Genomic DNA, 21776 nt, shown 5'->3' on the forward strand with positions numbered 1-21776 from the left:
ACAACCTAAAACTTCTCACATTACTGTTGCTTTGGAGGCAGGTTTCTTAAAATGTCTTGAAGATGCTGCTACAGTTCTTCTGGATTTAGTTTGTCTCAGTTTCATCTGTTTCTTCATGTAATCACACACAGATTCGATGATGGTGAGATCAGATCTCCATGTGGAGCACCGGCTGTTGTCAGACTGCTTGTGCATTCAAAAGTCTCACTAGATTATTATTAAAATTAATGGCAAAATGAATGTTTGGAAATGTAATCGGATATTTCCTACTGACATACTACAGCAAAAGATATAAATAACTGTCTTAAAACCCTTTTTGGGGTGAAAATACTAATGTACTTAAGACTTTTGCAAAGTACTGTACTTTACAAATGACATTGTTGCTATTTTAAAAAGAATGACCCAACAGTCATTCACATAAACTTTAATCAACTGATTAACTGACAAACTAAATATTACAGTGATTGACAGAGATACAGTAGAAACATTATGTGTGGTTTTCTATTAAACAATGACCCAGATCATGAAATACATTTATTAGCCTTAGAGTAAGGGAAGCTTGGGAAATGAGAGCATCCAAGGAGCATGTGAAAGCTATGAATTTATTTTAAATATTTGTAATGTTCTTTAATGTTATCCATAGTTTTTTTGTGGCTCTTTTTTTTTATTTATTTTTTTAAGTATCGGTTCAGGCACCGGTACCATTTTAAAAGTATCGGAATGGCACACCTGTATCATAAAAAACCCAATCGACACCAAACCCTAGTGGGCATCCACAAGCAGAAAAAAAATCAGCACCTATTAAAAGTAAGCTAACAGACTCTTAAGTGTTAAAATAAAAATAAAAAAAGTATATACACTTACTGGTTTCGGCATCTTGTCTCCTCTCCTCCCTTCCCACGTAATCAAGAAAATAAGAAACTCTTTTCCTCTATCACAGGATTGTAGGCCCCTAAAAAAAAAGCAAAAATCAAATAAGAACACTCCTACATTCTTCTCTATTTCCATAAGACAAAAGGTGACATCTTGATTAAGCTTCATTCACAACAGTTCTCCATGAGAACAAGTATAACAAAATTTGGACAGATATTTGTCTCTGCAGAGAGCAGCAGTATTCATATAAAAATATAGTACCATGTTAATGAAACTTTAGACTGATAAAGAAACATGCATGAATGAGAAAATAAAGAGTAGGACATGACGTGTGATGAGTTAAGCACAATATGGATTCAAAAAATGACTCAGTGTTGTGCTTGTGCTGACTAACAAACATAATCCGCTTGCAGTGTGTATGCAGTTTGTGAGTGCCATGTATGTAGTGCAGCAGAACAAGCTCATTGTGCATTCATGTTTGCAGCTATGTACAACAAACACAACATTTATTATTTTGATGTACCGTATTTTCCGGACTATAAGTTGCACTTTTTTTCATAGTTTGGCTGGTCCTGTGATTTATAGCCAGGTGCGACTTATTTATCAAAATGTATTTGACATGAACCAAGAGAAATTAACTAACAGAAAACATTACCGTTTACAGCCGCGAAAGGGCGCTCTATACTGCCAGAGATGCTGCTCAGTGCTCCTGTAGTCTACACTGAGCAGCATAGAGCGCCCTCTCGTGGCTGTAGACGGTAATGTTTTCTCTTGGTTCTTGGGTCTAAATAAATCCGACTTATAGTCCGGTGCGACTTATGTTTTTTTTCCTCATCATGACGTATTTTTGGACTGATGCGACTTATACTCATGTGCGACTTATAGTCCGAAAAATACAGTATTTAACTTTTTTTCTACCTCCATTATGTAGTCTTGTTTAAAATTTGTCAAAACGTACTTTTCATTGCTTTATCCATAGCCAAGAAGTCATGTATTGACTTTGAATCACAGTAGACTTTAATTGTATGAATTTAATGTGAAATTACCACATTTTCCTGTGAATCCAAGTAAATTTTTACTAGGCATTCATTGATCCGATATTCAGGATCGGTATTAGCTCTGATCCTGGCATTTTCTGCATATCAGGTATCATGATACAAATCCAATATTGTGCTTATACAGGTGCATCTCAATAAATTAGAATGTTGTGGAAAAGTTTATTTATTTCAGTAATTCAACTCAAATTGTGAAATTTGTGTATTAAATAAATTCAATGCACACAGACTGAAGTAGTTTAAGTCTTTGGTTATTTTAATTGTGATGATTTTGGCTCACATTCAACAAAAACCCACCAATTCACTATCTCAATAAATTAGAATATGGTGACATGCCAATCAGCTAATCAACTCAAAACACCTGCAAAGGTTTCCTGAGCCTTTAAAATGGTCTCTCAGTTCGGTTCACTAGGCTACACAATCATGGGGAAGACTGCTGATCTGACAGTTGTCCAGAAGACTATCATTGACATCCTTCACAAGGAGGGTAAGGCACAAACATTCATTGCCAAAGAAACTGGCTGTTGACAGAGTGCTGTATCCAAGCATGTTAACAGAAAGTTGAGTAGAAGGACACACTGCCAAAACCACCAAAAGTAGGTTAAATGACCATGGTGTGGGTGTGCTTGGCTGGCCAGCCATCTTACCAGACCTAAACCCCATGGAGAATCTATGCGGTATTATCAAGAGGAAAATGAGAAACAAGAGACCAAAAAATGCAGATGAGCTGAAGGCCACAGTCAAAGAAACCTGGGTCTCCATACCACCTCAGCAGCGCCACAAACTGATCACCTCCATGCCACGCCAAATTGAGGAAGTAATTTAAGCAAAAGGAGACCCTGAACATACTTTCCAGAAGGCCAACAATTAACTAAAAAAATGTTTTATTGGTCTTAAGTTTTCTAATTTGCTGAGATAGTGACTTAAACTACTTCAGTATGTGTGCACTGAATTTAATACACAAGTTTCTCAATTTGAGTTGAATTACTGAAATAAGTGAACTTTTCCACAACATTCTAATTTATTGAGATGCACCTGTACTATTCTGTGTTATTTTTGAGGCCAACAAAAGGCACAAAAACAAAATTGTGCACTATATTTCAAGTGTTTTAAAGCTGTTCCATAGTTCAATTTCATGTACAGATTAATATTTAAATCATTAAATTCAAGTTCACAAACTCTTATTTCTGCTGCAGATGTCTGTTGTCCTCCATTTGGCAATCAAACTGTGTGTTGCGTTTGGTTACTACAGTCAAAACGATGAAACTCTCTTCAAAAGCGCAGAGTAACTGAGGTTTAAAACTGTTAAAAGAAAAGTCTATAAACTAACAAATATATTTAATACACTACTAAATATCTCGTCCCTTTGATGTCTGGTTTGCAAATGAATAATTTGATTTTAACTGGTTCTTCTTTGTGAACCGGTTGAACCAGTTCACTAAATGGAACTGAATCGTTTGAAACAGTTAATGTCTTCAGTAAGCATTAATCCACAAATTACTTAGTTATTCACTTTTTTAAAGTGGCTGACATTCCCTCGGAGTCTAAATAAACCAATATCCCAGAGTAATACATTTACTCAAACAGTAGACTGACTGAACTGCTGTGCAGAGAGAACTGAAGATGAACATGAGCCGAGCAGCATGTGTGTTGTACTAACTTTTCTATGCTGACTTTGGATGGCAGTGCAGCCTGCACAATGTGACTCACTGTTGTTTCAAGTACATCATTCTGCACACGTGATGCAAATACGAGCTCTGTGCTGCTCTGTATTGGCGCCTTATGTATTATAATACTTTCCTGATTATTAATAGTATAGATAATAGATATATAATAAATATTTTCATGTTCCGTCATATGTATGATAATGTTGCTGCCTTTATCACTGTGCTATTCCTTTTAAAAGAAATGTATTTTATGTTTCTATATAAATGTATTTACTTGTTTTTTCATGAATGCATTTTACAACAGTGCAAAGAGTAATGCGTAATATTTTACCAGATTATAGACTTAAAGGTTTAGTTAATCGCAAAATGAAAATTATGTAATTAATAACTCACCCTTCATGTCATTCCAACCTTGCCTCCGTTCATCTTCGGGACACAGTTTAAGAAATTTTTGATTTAGTCCGAGAGTTTTCTGTCCCTCCATTGAAAACGTATGTATGGTATACTGTCCATGTCCAGAAAGGAAATAAAAACATCTTCATAGTAGTCCATGTGACATCAAATGGTGAGATAGAATTTTGTGAAAGCATCGAAAATACATTTTGGTCCAAAAATAGCAAAAACTATGACTTTATTCAGAATTGTCTACTCTTCCGTATTTGTTGTGAGCGATTTCAAAACACAGCAGTTTAGTGATATCCGGTTCGCGAACGAATCACTCGATGTAACCGGATCTTCTTGAACCAGCTCACCAAATCGAACTGAATCGTTTGAAACCGTTCTCGTTTCCAATAAGCACTAATCCACAAATTACTTAAGCTGTTAACTTTTTTTAATGTGGCTGACACTCCCTCTGAGTTAAAACAAACCAATATCCTGAAGTAATTCATGTACTCAAACAGTAAACTGACTGAACTGCTGAGAAGAAAGAACTGAAGATGAACACCGAGCCGAGCCAGATAAACAAAAGACTGACTCGTTCACGAGTCAAGAACCGGCTGCATCAGTTTTCGGATCACCAGTAGTGATGGGAAGTTCGGTTCTTTTCTATGAACCGATTCTTCCGGACATTTTGATTCAATAATCCATTTGAATAAAACGGTTCACCGGTTCTTTTGCGCTCAACGCAATGGTGTCATTGGCGATGATTGCCCTTGATTCAAGCGTTCGGTTTACCTGCGCTCATAACATTAGCACAGAATCAGTTCAGAATCAATCATCAAAAGAATCAGTTCGGTTCAGACGCGCTGTGTGTTAGTCTGCGTCACACTGAATCACACATGTGCAGTATCATCAGCTGCTCGGTTCTCGAATCAGACGTGTCCGACAGAAACAGTTCTTGACTCGAGAATGAGTCAATCATTCGTTCGTTATCTGGCTCGGCTCTGTGTTCATCTTCAGTTCTCTCTTCACAGCAGTTCAGTCAGTGTACTGTTTGAGTAAATGAATTACTCCGGGATATTGGTTTGTTTTAACTCCGAGGGAGTGTCAGCCACATTAAAAAAGTTAACAGCTTAAGTCATTTGTGGATTCGTGCTTATTGGAAACGAGAACCGTTTCAAACGATTCAGTTCGATTTGGTGAACTGGTTCAAGAAGATCCAGTTACATCGAATGATTCGTTCGCAAACCGGATATCACTACACTTCAGTGTTTTGAAATCACTCACAAAAGACCCGGAAGAGAAGACAATGCTGAATAAAGTCGTAGTTTTTGCTATTTTTGGACCAAAATTATTTTTCGATGCTTCAAAAAATTCTAACTGGCCCTCTGATGTCACATGGACTACTTTGAAGATGTTTTTATTACCTTACTGGACATGGACAGTATACCATACATATATTTTCAATGGAGGGACAGAAAGCTCTCGGGACTAAATCTAAAATATCTTAAACTGTGTTCCGAAGATGAACGGAGGTCTTACAGGTTTGGAAGGACACAAGCGGGAGTTATTAATGACATAATTAAAATTTTTCTGTGAACTTACCCTTAAACCCTATTCACACGGGATTAGTATTACCTGGTGACCTCCAGTCATTTGTAATAATTATGGAGGTAGTCTGTGATCTTAATCCCGTGCGAATAGGCCATGTCTGTAATTTGTAAAGTAAAAATTATCCCGCAAAAGACCTACCATATTTCACAGAACACCGAAGTCCTGTGATAATATTAGTCCCATGTGAATCGACATTTCTGTGATTTGGCGGGTTGTTTATAATTCTTACAGTTTTTGTTTCCTGTGCACCTTTTAATCCATCTTTCATGAAGAATGGAGCTGTGTTGGGGTGTTTGATAGTATTTTGGATGCTGTCATCATATCACATAATACAATTTGCAGAAAGAGAAAGCTAAAAAGTTTTAAGGTTAATGTGTTACAAATAAATCAATATGAAGCTTGAAATATTATTTTAACCTGGTGAAATGTAAATGACACAGTGCAAGAAACTATATTATAATTTTTTTTTTTATCCATCTGGACCAAAGAACGGGACTCTCAAAGCCATGACATCTGAGTATCCAGGAAATAAGTCAGTAAATTCTAGTAAAATCAAAGGCTTCGCTTATCCCTTGCGAATGCACCATACGAAATTCAGATGTGGGGGGGGTAATTTAAAAATCACAGTCCCTAAATAATACTAATCCTGTGCGATTAGGGCTTTATTCACTTTTGTTTGTAAATAAAATATTTCACTAGATTTTATAAAATCATTGTGCACCCATGAATTTTTTAGAGTATGTTTTTATTTATTTATTTGGTGTTTATTTGAATAGGGACAGATAGAAAATTAAACAAATTATTACATAAAGAACAATCTGATGCATGTATCACAGTGTTTATAGCCATGGCTAATTCACAACACCTGTCCCTAGAAGAGGTTTTAACAGCCAAGATAATGAGGAAAGAAAAAAATAATTAATAATAATAATAATAATAAATTACAGTGAATACAATGAAATGTCCAGAAACCAGTTAGCACCAATAAGGATAAGTATAACTAGAAAAAAAAGTTTGTTGAGACAAACTTTAAGTTGGCTTGAGAAAGCCTGACCAGAAAGTTTGAAGAAGTTTAAAGAAGTTAGAAGTTTATAGTTTAAAGTTAGATTGATAGATTAGTTGAAAGAAAGATATATTAGTTAGAAAGAATGACAGATAGATTAGCTCAAATGAAAGAATGATAGATAGATTAGTTTGACAGAAAGAATGAATGCGACTAACATGTTTCTAGCATGATTAGCAAGTTACTAGCATGTTGTTAGCATGACTAGCATGTCGCTACCATGTTTGTAGTATGACTAGCATGTTGTTAGCATGATAAGCATGCACATAGCATGTTTTTAGCATGACTAGCATGTCGCTACCATGTTTCTAACATGTTTATAGCATGATTAACATGCTGCTAGCATGTTGCTAGCATGACTAGCATGCAACTAGCATGTTGCTAGCATGTTTTTACCATGATTTACCATAGTTTACCATTATTTACCATGATTTACCATAGCTTACCATGATTTACTATAGTATACCACGATTTACCATGTTCAAGTATGATTTACTGATTCTAGCATGATTTACCAGTTTACCATTATTTACCATAGTTTACCATGATTTACCACAATTTACTATAGTTTACCATTATTTACTATAGTATACCACGATTTGCCATGTTCAAGTATAATTTACTGATTCTAGCATGATTTACCATAGTTTACCATGATTTACCATAGTTTACCATTATTTACCACGATTTACCATAGTTTACCATGATTTACTGATTCTAGCATGATTTACCATGATTTACCATAGTTTACCATGATTTACCATAGTTTACCATTATTTACCACAATTTACCATGTTCAAGTATGATTTACTGATTCTAGCATGATTTATCATAGTTTACCATGGTTTACCATAGTTTACCACGATTTACCATAGTTTACCATGATTTACTATAGTATACCATGATTTACCATGTTCAAGGATGATTTACTGATTCTAACATGATTTAGCATTGTTTACCATGATTAACCAAAGTTTACCATCATTTACCACGATTTACCATAGTTTACCATGATTTACCATAGTTTACCATTATTTACTATAGTATACCATGATTTACCATGTTAAAGTATGATTTACTATGATTCTAGCATGATTTACCATAGTTTACCACAATTTACCATAGTTTACCATGATTTACCATAGTTTACCATTATTTACCACGATTTACCATAGTTTACCATGATTTACCATAGTTTACCATTATTTACTATAGTATACCAGGATTTACCATGTTCAAGTATGATTTACTGATTCTAGCATACCATGATTTATGATCTATGATGGATACATAGATAGATAGATAGATAGATAGAAATAGTCAGATAAATAGATAGATAGATAGATAGATAGATAGATAGATAGATAGATAGATAGATAGATAGATAGATAGATAGGTAGATAGGTAGATAGGTAGATAGATTTTTAATATTATTTTTTAAGAAAACCGTAACTCAAACCAGTCTGAAAAGATATAGCACACCGAGTCAGAACAGTATGAAGGTCTGACCCGAGTTTGCAGTATGTAGCTTGAACGGTCTAGGAGGAGTAGGTGTCCAAAAATTTTCCGGCCAGAAAAATAAGAAGAAGTTTAAATAGGATTTCAGTAAGTTGGTTTTCTCAAGCCAACTTAATAAATAAATACATTCACTCGAACTCACACAGATGCACACCTCACATACACCCAGCTACACATCTCATATGGCATGATCACACTGCTGCTGCTCTATGAGCCAGGCTTTTGTTAGTTTTTTAAAGGTGGACAGTTTAGTTAAAGTCTTTATATTTGTAGGAAGGCAGTTCCACAAATTGGCTCCTTTCACAGAAAAAACATTTTGGGCAAAAGATGTTTCACAAAACGGGACTAGGAAGGTTTTTGCTTCATTTTTCTTGAGATATTTTTAATATGACTTTTAAAATTTAACTGAGAATCTAAAATCACTCCTAAATATTTTTCTTGTTCTACCTGATCGATGAGTTCACCATTCATTTTAACATTAAGGTCATTTATTATCCTCGTTCTTTTTATAGAGAAACACATTGATTTAGTTTTCCTCAGATTAAGTGTTAAACATGATTTATTTAGCCAATTAGACACTTTCTCAAGACTTTTGGTCAGTGTATTGCCGATAACACCAGGGCTTTTGCCAGACACATAAACCACAGTGTCATCGGCATACATCTGAAGGCCAACGTTAGGACACACTTCAGGCAGATCGTTCACATACAGGCTGAAGAGAACAGGCCCCAATATGGTTCCCTGAGGGATTCCGGTCTTAATTTTACATGGAGCAGATTTTACATGATCGATGACTACACATTGTTCTCTGCCCTGCAAGTATGACTCAAACCATGATAATGCTTGGGGTGACATATTATAAGATGACAGTTTTGAAATAAGACGGCCGTGGTTTACTGTATCGAATTCCCTCTTTAAGTCTAGGAATACCGCACCCACGATGTTTCCTCTATCAAGCGGCTGCACAATATTTTCCAATAATGCGCAGATGGCTGATTCAGTGGAATGGTTCTGTCTAAAACCATACTGTTGAGCGTGTATATACTGATGTATTTCTAAATATTGTGTTAGCTGTTCTGAAACAATTTTTTGTTGTTGAATGATCCACTAATCTAGTTTATAATAGTATTTTAGTCATAGATTATGATTATATATTTTTTCATTTGTTATTTTTCATTAAAATTAAGTTGTGTATATTTAGTACATTGTGATTAAGACACAAAAGAATGGCAATCAGCTCAACACAGAGAAGTATAGAAATTCTAAATTGATTAAAAAAAAAACGGTTTGATATGCATCGCAGATACTCAGACCTTTTGGGATTGGATTGATCCTGAAAAAATGGTATTGTTGCATCCCTAATTTTTACTGTGATGTGCTGTCACTTTAATTAAAAGCATACAGCACAGAAAAATAGATGGGGCAAAGCGAAACGTAGCCCTGCCCTTACTCTGATTGGCTCGTACTAGGCCTGTCGCGATAGTCGATAAATAAATCAATTGTACGATTAAAAATATTGAGCTCGATAATTTTTTTGGCTGCGACAATCTATTTTTTTCTATTTTTATTAGTTGTTCCGATTCAGATACTAGAAATATCGGAAATATCACCAACAAATTCTGGCATCGGCATCGTTGCGTACATGAACCCATATACCGATCCGATTCCATTTTCTTAAACAAGACCTAGTTATGACTGCTAGCTTTGCCTAACTGCTGCACGGTTCTTCTTCGCTGCTCAGAATGCACTGCAAACACAGGAAGTCGTGCTGTGTTGCCACAAGCAACCCCTGTTTAGAGCAGCGAAGAAGAAATGAAAACGCGTCAGCAGAACTGATATATGTATGACTGGATCGCTCATTGCGTTCTAAACTGCCAACAGACAGTCAAGTCTCTTCTATATTATAGATCAGTGGTTAGCAGTATTTCCCCTGTTTAAGCAGTATTTCAGACTGGACCAAAAAGACAGTAAAACGGCGACTAGGGATGCCACAAGTACAGGCACTTCACTACCAAGTCGGTGCTGAAAATGTAAAAATGTGACCAGCGTCTCTATAGTACCGGTAGTAAGCTTCCGACTCCCAAGTATATTCGGTACCCGCAGCAGCGTTCAGCCGCTTCCGTGTTAGTCTAAGCACAGGGCTCCAGACTGTAGCCGAATATATAGTAGTGTCTGTAAATATTAAACTGCAAAATACTATTTAAATATTACTCCTGCAAATTCTACATCTCTGTGGGTGAGGGGCGCAGATGCGTGGGAGCTTGCTGTTTTGTAGTCTCTGACTTGTGTCACTATATGAGGACAAGAACACATAAACCGTCACTTCATGAGAATTTACCATTTCATTTGAGAAAACTTTCATATCATAAACACACTCAAACACTCAAAGATTTTCATGGCAACCCATAAAAATAAATGATCGGTTTAACGTTAGTAAATTGACAATATATTAAGCTTGTAGCCTACAGTAGATTTAGCTATGTCTCTATGTAGTAATAATAATACGTCTCTATTAAAGTTGCAGTTTTGTAAAAATATATTTTTTACATATTTGTTAAACCTGTCATTATGTCCTGACAGTAGAATATGAGACAGATAATCTGTGAAAAAAAAAATCAAGCTCCTCTGGCTCCTCCCAGTTGTCCTATTGCCATTTGCAGAAATACGTCGCTCCCGTTAAGAAACAACCAATCAGAGCTGCGGTCCTAACTTTGTTTGTGTTCAAAATGTAGAAAAATGTATATAATAAGCGAGTACACCATGAATCCATTTTCCAAACCGTGTTTTTATCTTGTCCTGAATCACTAGGGTGCACCTATCATAAGTTGTTATATTCAGACTATTTTATATTGCTACCGCGGTGGAGTAACCCAGTACCTTTGTGATTCTTCATAGACATAAACAGATAGAAGTAGTTCCAGCTACGATGTTCTTCCGCAAGATGCAAGCAGTTCTGTTTATTAACCACTAGAGCGTCAAAAGTTACCGACTGCAGCTTTAATAATAATAACTATGCCTAGATGGTTGCTTGTTTATATTATTGTCTTGTTGTAAAGAAATTATCTGATTAATATAAAAAAAATGTATATTCCTTGACTTATTTGTTGCAGTTTTTTTATACATTTATATTGTAAAACTGTTTAGAGTGTTAGATTTTGGCTGCATTTGAAGTTATTTTTTGCTTAAGAAAATAAATAATATTACTGCCATGTCAGATAATAAAAATACTGTAATAAATACAGTAGTTCACCATGTATTTGTACATGTTTTATCAAGGGATATGTCTGAAACACATTATAAAATAATTCTAGCAATTTACACAGGGCTAGTACTAGTATATACAGCTGTATATACAGATACACACCCAGGTATCGGATCAGTACTCTGTATCGGCCAATACCCTGAGCCCATGTATCGGAATTGGTATCAGGAAGAGAAAAAGGTTATCGGAACATCTCTAATTTTTATTTAAATAATGTAACATGTTATGATGTGGGGTTAGTCTGGAGCGCAGCCTGTGGACAGTTCGCGGTAGAAAACACCCTCTCCTATGGCACAGATGTCCCGGGAATAAAGAGAGAACGTCTCACTAGAGTGAAGAAAGCTGATTGAGTTGGTTCTTTTCACATGACCTGGTGCGCTTGCATCATTCTGAAAATCAGTTTTTACCTCATTGAAGTGTGGACGCGCCTAGAAAAATGAGCGCGTTGCGAGCGCGTCTCTTCCATTAGGCCATCCTTAAAAATATTTTTGTTTGCCGTAACCCGACCGACCCTGTCAATTTAGGACCGACTCAAATTTGTATTTTTTTTTTTGCTTTTAGTCCGACCGACTTGCCGATTGCGTTAAGACCGACCAAATTTTTTTAACTCTTCAAACAACTAATACAAAAGTAATAAAATACTATTAATTATATTTAAGTATTGTAAATATATAAATTGCCTAGGCCTACATACAAACGAAGGATATCTTTATTTAATTAAAAAAAAAAAACCTGTGACGTCATCTGTTTACACGGATGTCACACTGTGGCCTGTGCGTTCGCTTCGTCTCATTCTCTGTCAGAGTCAACAGTTCGCGCTTGGTAATGATGGCTGCGGCTGCAGTAAACAAAATGTTCGCGGTCACTGTTCAAAGTCATACGGGTTCGGGCACCATAATACATCTAAAAAATGCATTAAAACAGCTCGACACCGCTTTAACTTGGCACGAAGTTCTGGAAAAACTGTGCCCAGATCTTTTCCCATCCCTTCTCCCGTCTAGTCTTAAACCGTGGCCATGTCGACTGTCACTTTATGTTCAAAAATCTTTTGCACGAATCAAGCACAAATCAATCAACACAAATTTCAAAAACGAAAATAGGAAATCAATTTTAACAACCATATCTTGGAGCGCGTCCAGTTGTTTTTTTTTTTTTTTTTTTTTTTTTTTTTTACAGGCGTCACACAGCAACTGTAGCTTCGGACAAACACGCATAACAGCAAATAATACTTCTGCACAATGTTTCTCTTTTTACAACAGAAATGTGAATTCAGCCGGTATTCAGTCTCATACAGTTTCGGGCTTGAATCGCCTAGGGCTGTCAAAAGCTGAAAAACTAAATTCGAATTTTTTACTGAAATATGATCAAAATTCGAATTGTATTAGAATTTAAAATGCATAATTTTTGTTAGGGTGTAGAAAAGCTTTTTGCTTCTTTTCTGAGGCCTCAAAACAGGGCATTGAGCAAAATATAAATGTTTATTCAAAGCATTAGAATACGTGACTGTGAAAAAAACATAATATTTAAAATAATGTTTATGAAACAATTATTTGCTTAAAGAACTATAAACAAAACAGCATCATGTATGCATGCATTGTTTAATAAATAAAAATGGTGGAAAACCAGTCGCACAGAATATTTTTTTTTTTTTTCATTTAAAAACATGAGATGCAGTGGGATGGGGAACAAAAAAACTCAAGATAAAGTCTCGAGATATTTTTAGAAAATTAAATTAATACATAAATTTTACATGTCTTTTAAAACATACGGCTCTCTTGTGCGAGACGCGAGTCCAACGGTGTCTCTCTAGAAAATGCGCGAAATATGCGTTCTGTGTGAACGGCTTGGCTTTCGTTTTGATGTAAACAAGATCTTCTCCACATTGATGTTCTCTCTCTTTTTTTTTTTTTTTTTTTTTTTTTTTTAAATGGCTTCAACTGGATAGGCTAAGATAACCTTATAATGCAATGCCACATCATCGTCATCGCATCGTACGCCACTGAAATACCTCGGACGGTGCGCGTACAAGAGGTGACAGATGAGACAGCAGATTGCACGCCTTTGAAAGTTGTGTAGACACAGCTGTGCGCGTGGCGAAATGGAATGGAACACGTACCGGGGCTCGTAAGGCAGCTTCCTTAATGCACACCTAAAATTCGAATGCACATTCGAATGTGGATTTTTATTTTAAATTTGACGAATATTCGAAAAAAGATTTTTGTGACGTGACATTCAGCCAAGTATGAACCATACTCAGAATTCGTGTTCTGCATTTAACCCATCCAAAGTGCACACACAGCAGTGAATGCACACAAACACACACACACACTGTGAACACACACCCGGAGCAGTGGGCAGCCATTTATGCTGCAGCGCCCAGGGAGCAGTTGGGGGTTCGGTGCCTTGCTCAAGGGAAACTAAGTCGCTTAGGGCACCTAAGCTTTCTATATTCCAACAGAAAGCAAAGCAGTTTTTTTTTTTTTTTTGTAAAAATGTATCACAACATTACTACTTTTGCTGTAATTTGGATAAATATTATATATATATATTTATTATTTTTTTTATTATTTTTATTTATTTTTTTTAAAATCGCACCGTTCGAAGACTTTAGGACTGGTAGTGTATATTAAAATGTTTAATAATTCATTCAGATTAATTAGACACTGTTAATTAGACTGCAGCAATAACATTGTCCCACATTATTCTATTTAGTTCAGAATCGTAGGACAATCGTGATCTTCATATGAGACCAAAAAAATTGTGATTCTCATTTTATCCAGAATCGTGCAGCCCTAGCATACATGATAAGAAATGTGTTTGGAGCTTTCTTCAAATAATTAACAGCAAATGCAACATTAGCCTACATCCTGCAACAGTAAGAGAAATTATGAAATGTTTATTTGTGGTGGTAAAGAAACGAGAATAAACATTACTCTAGAGCTGAAACAACTAATCGATTTAATCGATTAAAATCGATTATTAAAATAGCTGTCAACTAATTTAGTCATCGATTAGTTGCTAAGCAACTTTTTTTGTGCATATTTTAAATCCGCGATTACCAAAGTGTGGCAGTACCGCAGGTTTTACTCAGCCAGTACAGCAGGAGAAATCGCGAATAGCCAATAGCTGGCCTCATTTTATGTCACGTGCTTCCCGAACTGCATCTGCAGCATTCAGCTAGATGGTGGAGACGGACTGCAGTGGAGTAAGCTTGAGAAAGAAAAAGACAGAAAAAGAAAAAAGCGGAAGATAAAACTAATCGAACAAAGTCATCCAAAGTGTGGGAGAACTTTACTTTGAGCCTTCAAAAAAGAAGAGTAACCTGTAAACTAGGGCTGGGATAAACGATTATTTTTTAAACGATTAATCTAGCGATTATTTTTTCAATGCATCGATTAATCTAACAATTCATTTTTTCAGACCGATTCGATTTCGATTATCTCCCCATTAATTGACTACTAACAATTTATACATGTTGATTTACATATCTGAATGAAAAAAACATGAATTCCTTAACATTTCAATATATGTTTATTGCTCTTAAAATTACAAAATAAAAGACTGACTAAGAATGCATTACGTTGCACTTGTATAGAGATAGCATTCAATAAAACCTTGAAGCCTTGAAAACACATAGCTTACTGAAACAAGCTTACTGAACACATAGGGCCTAGCTTACTGAAAAAAAGTTCATCTTTCAGATGAAAATAACAACAACTTGATGTCTAGCATTCAATAAAAAAGGTCACCCAAAATATTTGTTTAGAGCAATTGAAAAAATACAGTAACCAATGTAAACTTGAGGGCTTTAAGCTAATACAGAGAGTGCTTTTCCAAAAAAAAAATATATATATTAACAGTGGGAGCCAGCAGCCTGTCATGGAGAAAAAAAAAATCTCTGAATGCTCCACGTGAAACTTTGGCATTTCGCCCTTTTTCTATCGTGTCTAATGATTTTGGTTAATTTGCATGAGGGAGAGAGAGAGAGAGAGATAGAGCAAGACAGCGCTCGTGTTGTCTGAAGAATGTTTAGTGCGCTCACGCAGCCGGGGCTCTCTCTCGTACGTGCCCTGTCAGGCGCAGCAGTCATTCTATTCTACGTCACTCACCGATCAAATAAGGCTTTGACAGCCGCCAAAAAAAAAGATCAATACAGAAAAACCCCTGGATTGGTTATATAACGATGGACAGAATGTTGATCCGGTCATCGCATATATTCAGCGCACACAAGGTAAATGTTTTGCAAACGTTTTTTAGAGAAATAAAAACAGGTCGACGTATTTTTTGCATCGACGTCATCAATGACCTCACCGTAGGGGTGTGACGGTTCGTATATAACCGTGAGACCGGCGGTTATAGTTGAACACCGCCATTAGAACTCTATAACCGCCAAAACCGTGTCATTAAAATATTTTTTACAAACATTTTTTAGATAGGATCATAAGATGCGCAATATATCGGGAGACATGGTTTTTACCACTTAATGAAGTTTTGTAAATCGTCAGACATGATATTTACCACTTCATAAAATTTTGCTTTGTAGAAAACCTTTCTTAAAAACGAATTTCGTTTTGTACAAATTTTGTCTTAATTTTAATAAATGTTTCATCAACCAATTGCGTGTATTTTAATAAATAAAAAGCAAATATAGCAGACAATGATAACCGACATGGAAGCACCAGCGCGCCGCGTTCACTTGCACTGCACAGTGAACTAGAGCGCATCTCATCGCAAATGAAACTCAGCGTAGGCCTATGCCTCATACATTAGCATTAAATATCTTTGCTGCATCCTTTCTAGAACAGACAATGGCATTTTTTTGCGACTCGCATCAGCAAAGCATTGCATGGCCATAGACCGCAAAACAATCAGCGGATGGCGGGCGGGTGCGGCTTTGAAATTTGCTCAAAAAACGTTGGCTCGGATGATGAGTTTTGTGACCGATCTCCTTAATAAATGGAGGTCTGAAATCTCTGCCCCTTTACCGATCAGAGCGCGCGCTGACACGGAGTTAACCCGCTATCTCCAAGAACAACCAATTGACTCTACGGTAGATCCACTAACCCCACCCCCACCCCCCCGACAGTTATGTTATGAACCGTCACATTTGACTCACGTCATAACCGTCATCACCAATTCTGAAACCGGCACACCCCTACCTCACCGCGTTGTCCCAGCCCTACTGTAAACTGTTGAAGACTTTTATTTGTGCATATTCTCCAGTCCAATGTTGTTTGCAAATGTTTAGTTGTAAAAGCTAATAGCATTGCTTTTTAAAAGATTTACAAACATGTTCTGTGAGCAGTTTGTCGTTTACTAGTTCATAATTCAGTCTTGCAGCCTAAGGCCGGCAACACACTGGATGCGTGGCGCAAGCGTCTCAGCTGCGTGGCATGTTTGTTTTTAATTCGGCTCCCATGTTAACAGGTTAGAGCATGCAGACTGCCTGCGTGAGACGCGCGTCTCAGGCACGGCTCGAGCCGCGCGGAAAACGCGTGCATGCTACAAATAAAACGACACCTATTTTTCGGAAGCGTTTCAAGGCAAAATATACTAGGAAAATGTTTATGTCATTTTGTACACAAATACATATTAATTCATGACATTTTGATATTTGAAAGTCTATAGGTTGGCATAAATTCAGATATAAATGTAATTTAAAAAATAAAATGATTTTTCGGTGGCCTTCCTCTATGTCACCTAGATCAGCAGCAGCGCGCCAGCGCCGTGTGCAGGCACGCTTCTGGTGTGTAAAGACACAGAAAATGCGAAGCAGCGCTGTCGGCAGCAGCACCGCGCCAGTGACAGGCCGGTGACACACTGGCTGCGTGGCATCTCTGCTGTGTGTCAGGAGCGTGGCGGCTGCCTCGCGTTTTCTGTGTCTTTCACCAGAACCGTGCCTGACGCGGCACTGGCACGCTGCTGCTGCTGTAGGGAGACCGCCGACAGACCAGGCTCTTGTCTTCATGTCAACGATATAAACTTTTTTTTTTACACACCTACACCTATGCCTACTGATAAAGGACACCGTCAACAGTATTGACGGTAAAATAGACTATGTTTGACAGGTGCAATATTTGAAAATCGATATTTTGTTTTTTATTATTATTACATTTATATCTGAATTTGTCAACCTATAGACTTTCAAATATCAAAATTTCATGAATTAATATGGATTTTTATACAAAATGACATAAACATATTTTTCTATTGTATTTAGCCTGGAAATGCTTCCAACACGCGCGCGTGTCGCATGAAAAAAAAGGCGTCAGTTCTATTTCTACCATGCACGCGTTTTCCACGTGGCTCGAGGCGCAAGCGTCTCAGCTGCGTGGCGTGTCTGTTTTTAATTCAGCTCCCATGTTAACAGGTTAGAGCTTGCAGACTGCCTGCGTGAGACGCGCATCTCAGGCACGGCTCGAACCACGCGGAAAACGTGTGCATGCTAGAAATAGAACCGACACCTATTTTTCACACGACACGCAAGCGTGTTGGAAGCGTTTCCAGGCAAAATATACATTTTGAACACAAATACATATTAAGTCATGATATTTTGATGTTTGAAAGTCTATAGGTTGACAAAATCAAAAATAAAAATAATTATCGATTTTTAAATATTGCACCTGTCAAACATAGTCTATTTTGCCTTCAATACTGTTTACGGTGTCCTTTATCAGTAGGTGAAAAAAAAAAAAAAGTTTATATTGTTGTAATGAAGACAAGAGCCTAGTTTTTCGGCGGCCTCCCTCTATGTCACCCACAGCAGCAGCAGCGCGCCAGCGCCGCGTCAGGCTCGCTTCTGATGTGTCAAGAAACAGAAAACACAAAGCAGCCGCCACGCTTCTGGCTGTGCACCTGGATGTGTGGCGCAAGCGTCTCAGCTGCGTGGCGTGTCTGTTTTTAATTCAGCTCCCATGTTAACAGCTTAGAGCTTGCAGACTGCCTGCGTGAGACGCGCATCTCAGGCGCGGCTCGAGCCGTGCGGAAAACGTTCCATTCAGGTTTCATGCCACTAGCACTTTATTCGAAGGATTGTTTACAATTTCACAGCATAAGCTATAAAGCTGTTTCCCAGGTACAAGTTGTGTGTTTACAGGGAAAAAAAAACAATTAAATGCAATGTACTGCAAATTTATTCGGTTTTATTCTTATTCTTCATGAAAATATTTTCTGAAAGATTCCTTAATAAGCTTTGTTCGGGATGTTAAACTACTTTAGGAGCCCTAAGAACTGCCATGGTGAAAACAATATTTGAAATCTCCTTGTGAATTTTGTTAATTGAATCGATTGTAAAATCGGTTTTCCATTTCACGCGTTCACCCTTACATCTAATCTCAAGGCAATTAGTAGGCATATTTTGGCGTGCTGTCCTGGGGGAGGAGTCCGGGCCCGGAGCATAGCCCGAACCCAAATAACTCCCCCATCCCTAAATAAGAAACAGCAACAGGAGTGCAACATTCTCGAAAAAAAATATATATTCAGAGGGTACGGCTGCCATAACAAACGAAAAACATCACTGCAGGCTGCAACCCGGCTGCATTTATGATTTAGGCAATTCAAAAATCTCCAAGATTATTTTAAATAATGATTCAATCCATTTCAAACAACTGTTCAAAAAGAAAACGCGCTCCGACTGCACTGATGTCCCAGGGACACTCAGGTACAGCTGCGCAAGGTGGGTGTATTACTGCCAATTTTCCACCACAAAAGCCAGTTGCTGTCAGCTAGCAATGGTCCTTTTCATAACTCAGAATCTCCTGTAACTAGATACGTGAATGAGACGAATTCGCGCCTACCGCACCACGAGACCTCCAGACACGCATAAACGAGTCTTTACATTGACTTGAACATTGAAATCATTCGAGCCAGATGCTATATTCGCGTTTGGTGTGAACGCACAGAGGTCGCTTTCGACGTCACTGGGTCTTATAGGCGCGTAAAATTGCTGGTATCTTCTGTCTAGCTTTCTCAACGCATTCTGCACTTTCGGAATTCTTTACTTTCTTTTTCTGCTTGTTCGTGAGTTTTGTTACATCTATTTTTTTAATTGTTTAATTATTTTAAAATTAATAGTGTACATATTTGTTTAAAATCGATTACCTATTTTTCATTTTCGAAAAACTTTTTGTGCAATCGATTTTCAAACTAAAAGTGACAGCCCTAGTTAATATCTCTAAAAAGTCTATGTTGAATGATAAAGACCCTTTGTTAATAATGTCACAAAACTTTTTTTTTTTTATCCATTTATGTTGCATGGAATTCAGTGGTGGAAATAGAAAGAGATTCGTTGATTTTCAGTTCGTTCACCAAAATGATTAATTCGCTGATTCGTTCAGTGACCATTTCTTCATATTACACATACGCCAGCAGTTGGCGAAAAAGAGTGTCTTATGTGTGATGTCTTAAGTCCACGAACGTATTTACTTGTGACAAAAACTCATTTGGCTTTATTAAAGTGTGTGCATGATCGCATTAAATAAATAGTCTAAATAAATTGTTAAGATTAACAAAGCACAAGGTTTTTTCTGGGATTAAACGTGGAGTTATGTTCTGTATTCCAAATATGAAAACAAGCGTATGTGCACCAACAACTGCGCTTTGTATCTGCTGATTGCTGATCGAGATTTATATGCTTGGCAGACTGACCCTGTATACTCTCATTCATTTCATTCATGAACGAGATGTATCCGTTCATTCAACTCTTTCACCTACGAGAAGATCGTATTCGTTCACTACATTCAACAAGTCACAAGCTCCGTCACATCTTGAGTAACTCTTTTTTGACAAAATGAAACACAGAGCTGTTCACGAGCTGCGCATGCGCTGCTAATAGCACCACGCTCGCATGCTGCTTTGGAGGGAGGAACTTCATTGAACGAGAAAAAGTGTCTCTTACTGTCTATGGTCAGAGGATTACGTGAATGAAAACGATTTGTCACCTAAAAGATTTGTTCACGAACGATCAGCAATGTAACTTCCGTGATGTCCCCGATGTGTGGGCGGGTCAAGAAATTTTACTTTATTTGCGGAGCGGGCCAAATAATTTCATAAAAGTGGGACCCGAGGGTTGGAAAAAGCCCCGACCCGCGCATCACTAGTGTCCACTGTTCACTTGACTCATTTATTAACTGCAGCAAGAGCAGCGTTGCGAAAACCCGAACTGAGTGGCGATTTTGGAACAGTAGATTTACAGCTGTTTTCCATAACTTCTGTGTACAAAGCAGCATTACTTTATTAGGTATTACATGGAGTGACGATAAAAACAAAATGCCATCAAATCTTTTCTGGAACCAACCAGAACCTTCAATGGTACATTCATATAATTATTTCAATTATTATAATAAAGGCTTTGTAAAACTGCACATCTTTTTTCAGTTCACACAGATTCGAAGAACATATACTGTGTTCTACACTACTCTGTCCTTATGAACACATTTGCTAGCATGTACGCAGGGATGTATTATGACACAGCATTGCCCTGGGCACGGACCAATTAAAGGCCACCTTGGTTGAAATTGCTTTTTTCTTTTTTTTTTTTTCAAACGTTTTAACTTTATCATGAAATATCACTATTATCAAATATATGTAAATACATTTTGCACCTTTATAGATCATGTTAGTTGATCTATAATTGAGAGTGAGGAGTTGTCGTCATAGCATAGAGCCCCTCCGTCAATATCACAGTCTCGGCCATGTTGGCAGGACACCGGTGGCGAAGCAGGATTGTTTACATGTGTTGTTAACTCGGTAGTAGAGGAGGTTTTTGCAATTCCGCACTGTTTTACCATGCCTGGAAGTTACTGTTGCGTTAAAAACTGCTTGAGTACCTCACACGATACATATGGAAAACATAGGAACAATGGAATAGTTTTTTTTTTTTTTAGGTTAAACCAAACGCAAAACAGTGGTATTTGGAGAAGCTCTCAGGCATCCAAAATATCAGCCTATACGAGCTCCCTGCAGCTGAATGGCACAGAGACCTGGACCATTTACCTCCACGCACATATATGGACATTGTGAATTATCTAAAGTTGTAAGTTACTACACAATTCAGGAGTTTAAAATAGGGATGGGCGTTTTCAGCAAATATCACATTCGAATATTTGAGCTCACAAAAAACGAATATTCGAATATTTGTTTATTTAAATTATGTTTAATGAGACAGACGTTATTTTTCAGCAACATTTATCGTTTTCGTCATTTTGAACAAGCTTAAACACAATAAGCTTGAACATTACACAACGTGTTTTGAAGCTGAAAACCTTTAACAATGCATGCAAACAAATAAAAGTACAGATTAAAAGCAAAAAAAAAAAAGGGAACAAAGAAAAAACGTAAAGCAG

The 21776-nt window shown here is 37.1% G+C and overlaps 1 protein-coding gene across 2 annotated transcripts in view; it reads right to left on the minus strand.

Moving 5' to 3' along the window:
* Positions 1-21776, minus strand: part of LOC113044351 (uncharacterized) — a 39765-nt gene that overhangs the window by 14299 nt on the left and 3690 nt on the right. For both annotated transcript variants that reach the window (XM_026204279.1, XM_026204278.1), the window contains exon 2: positions 865-952. In XM_026204279.1, the coding sequence (XP_026060064.1) occupies positions 865-876 (12 nt within the window). In that variant the 5' untranslated portion in view covers positions 877-952. The remainder of the gene's footprint in view (positions 1-864; positions 953-21776) is intronic.

This window comes from Carassius auratus, chromosome 26 (assembly GCF_003368295.1).
Source record: "Carassius auratus strain Wakin chromosome 26, ASM336829v1, whole genome shotgun sequence".
Lineage (NCBI taxonomy): Eukaryota > Metazoa > Chordata > Actinopteri > Cypriniformes > Cyprinidae > Carassius > Carassius auratus.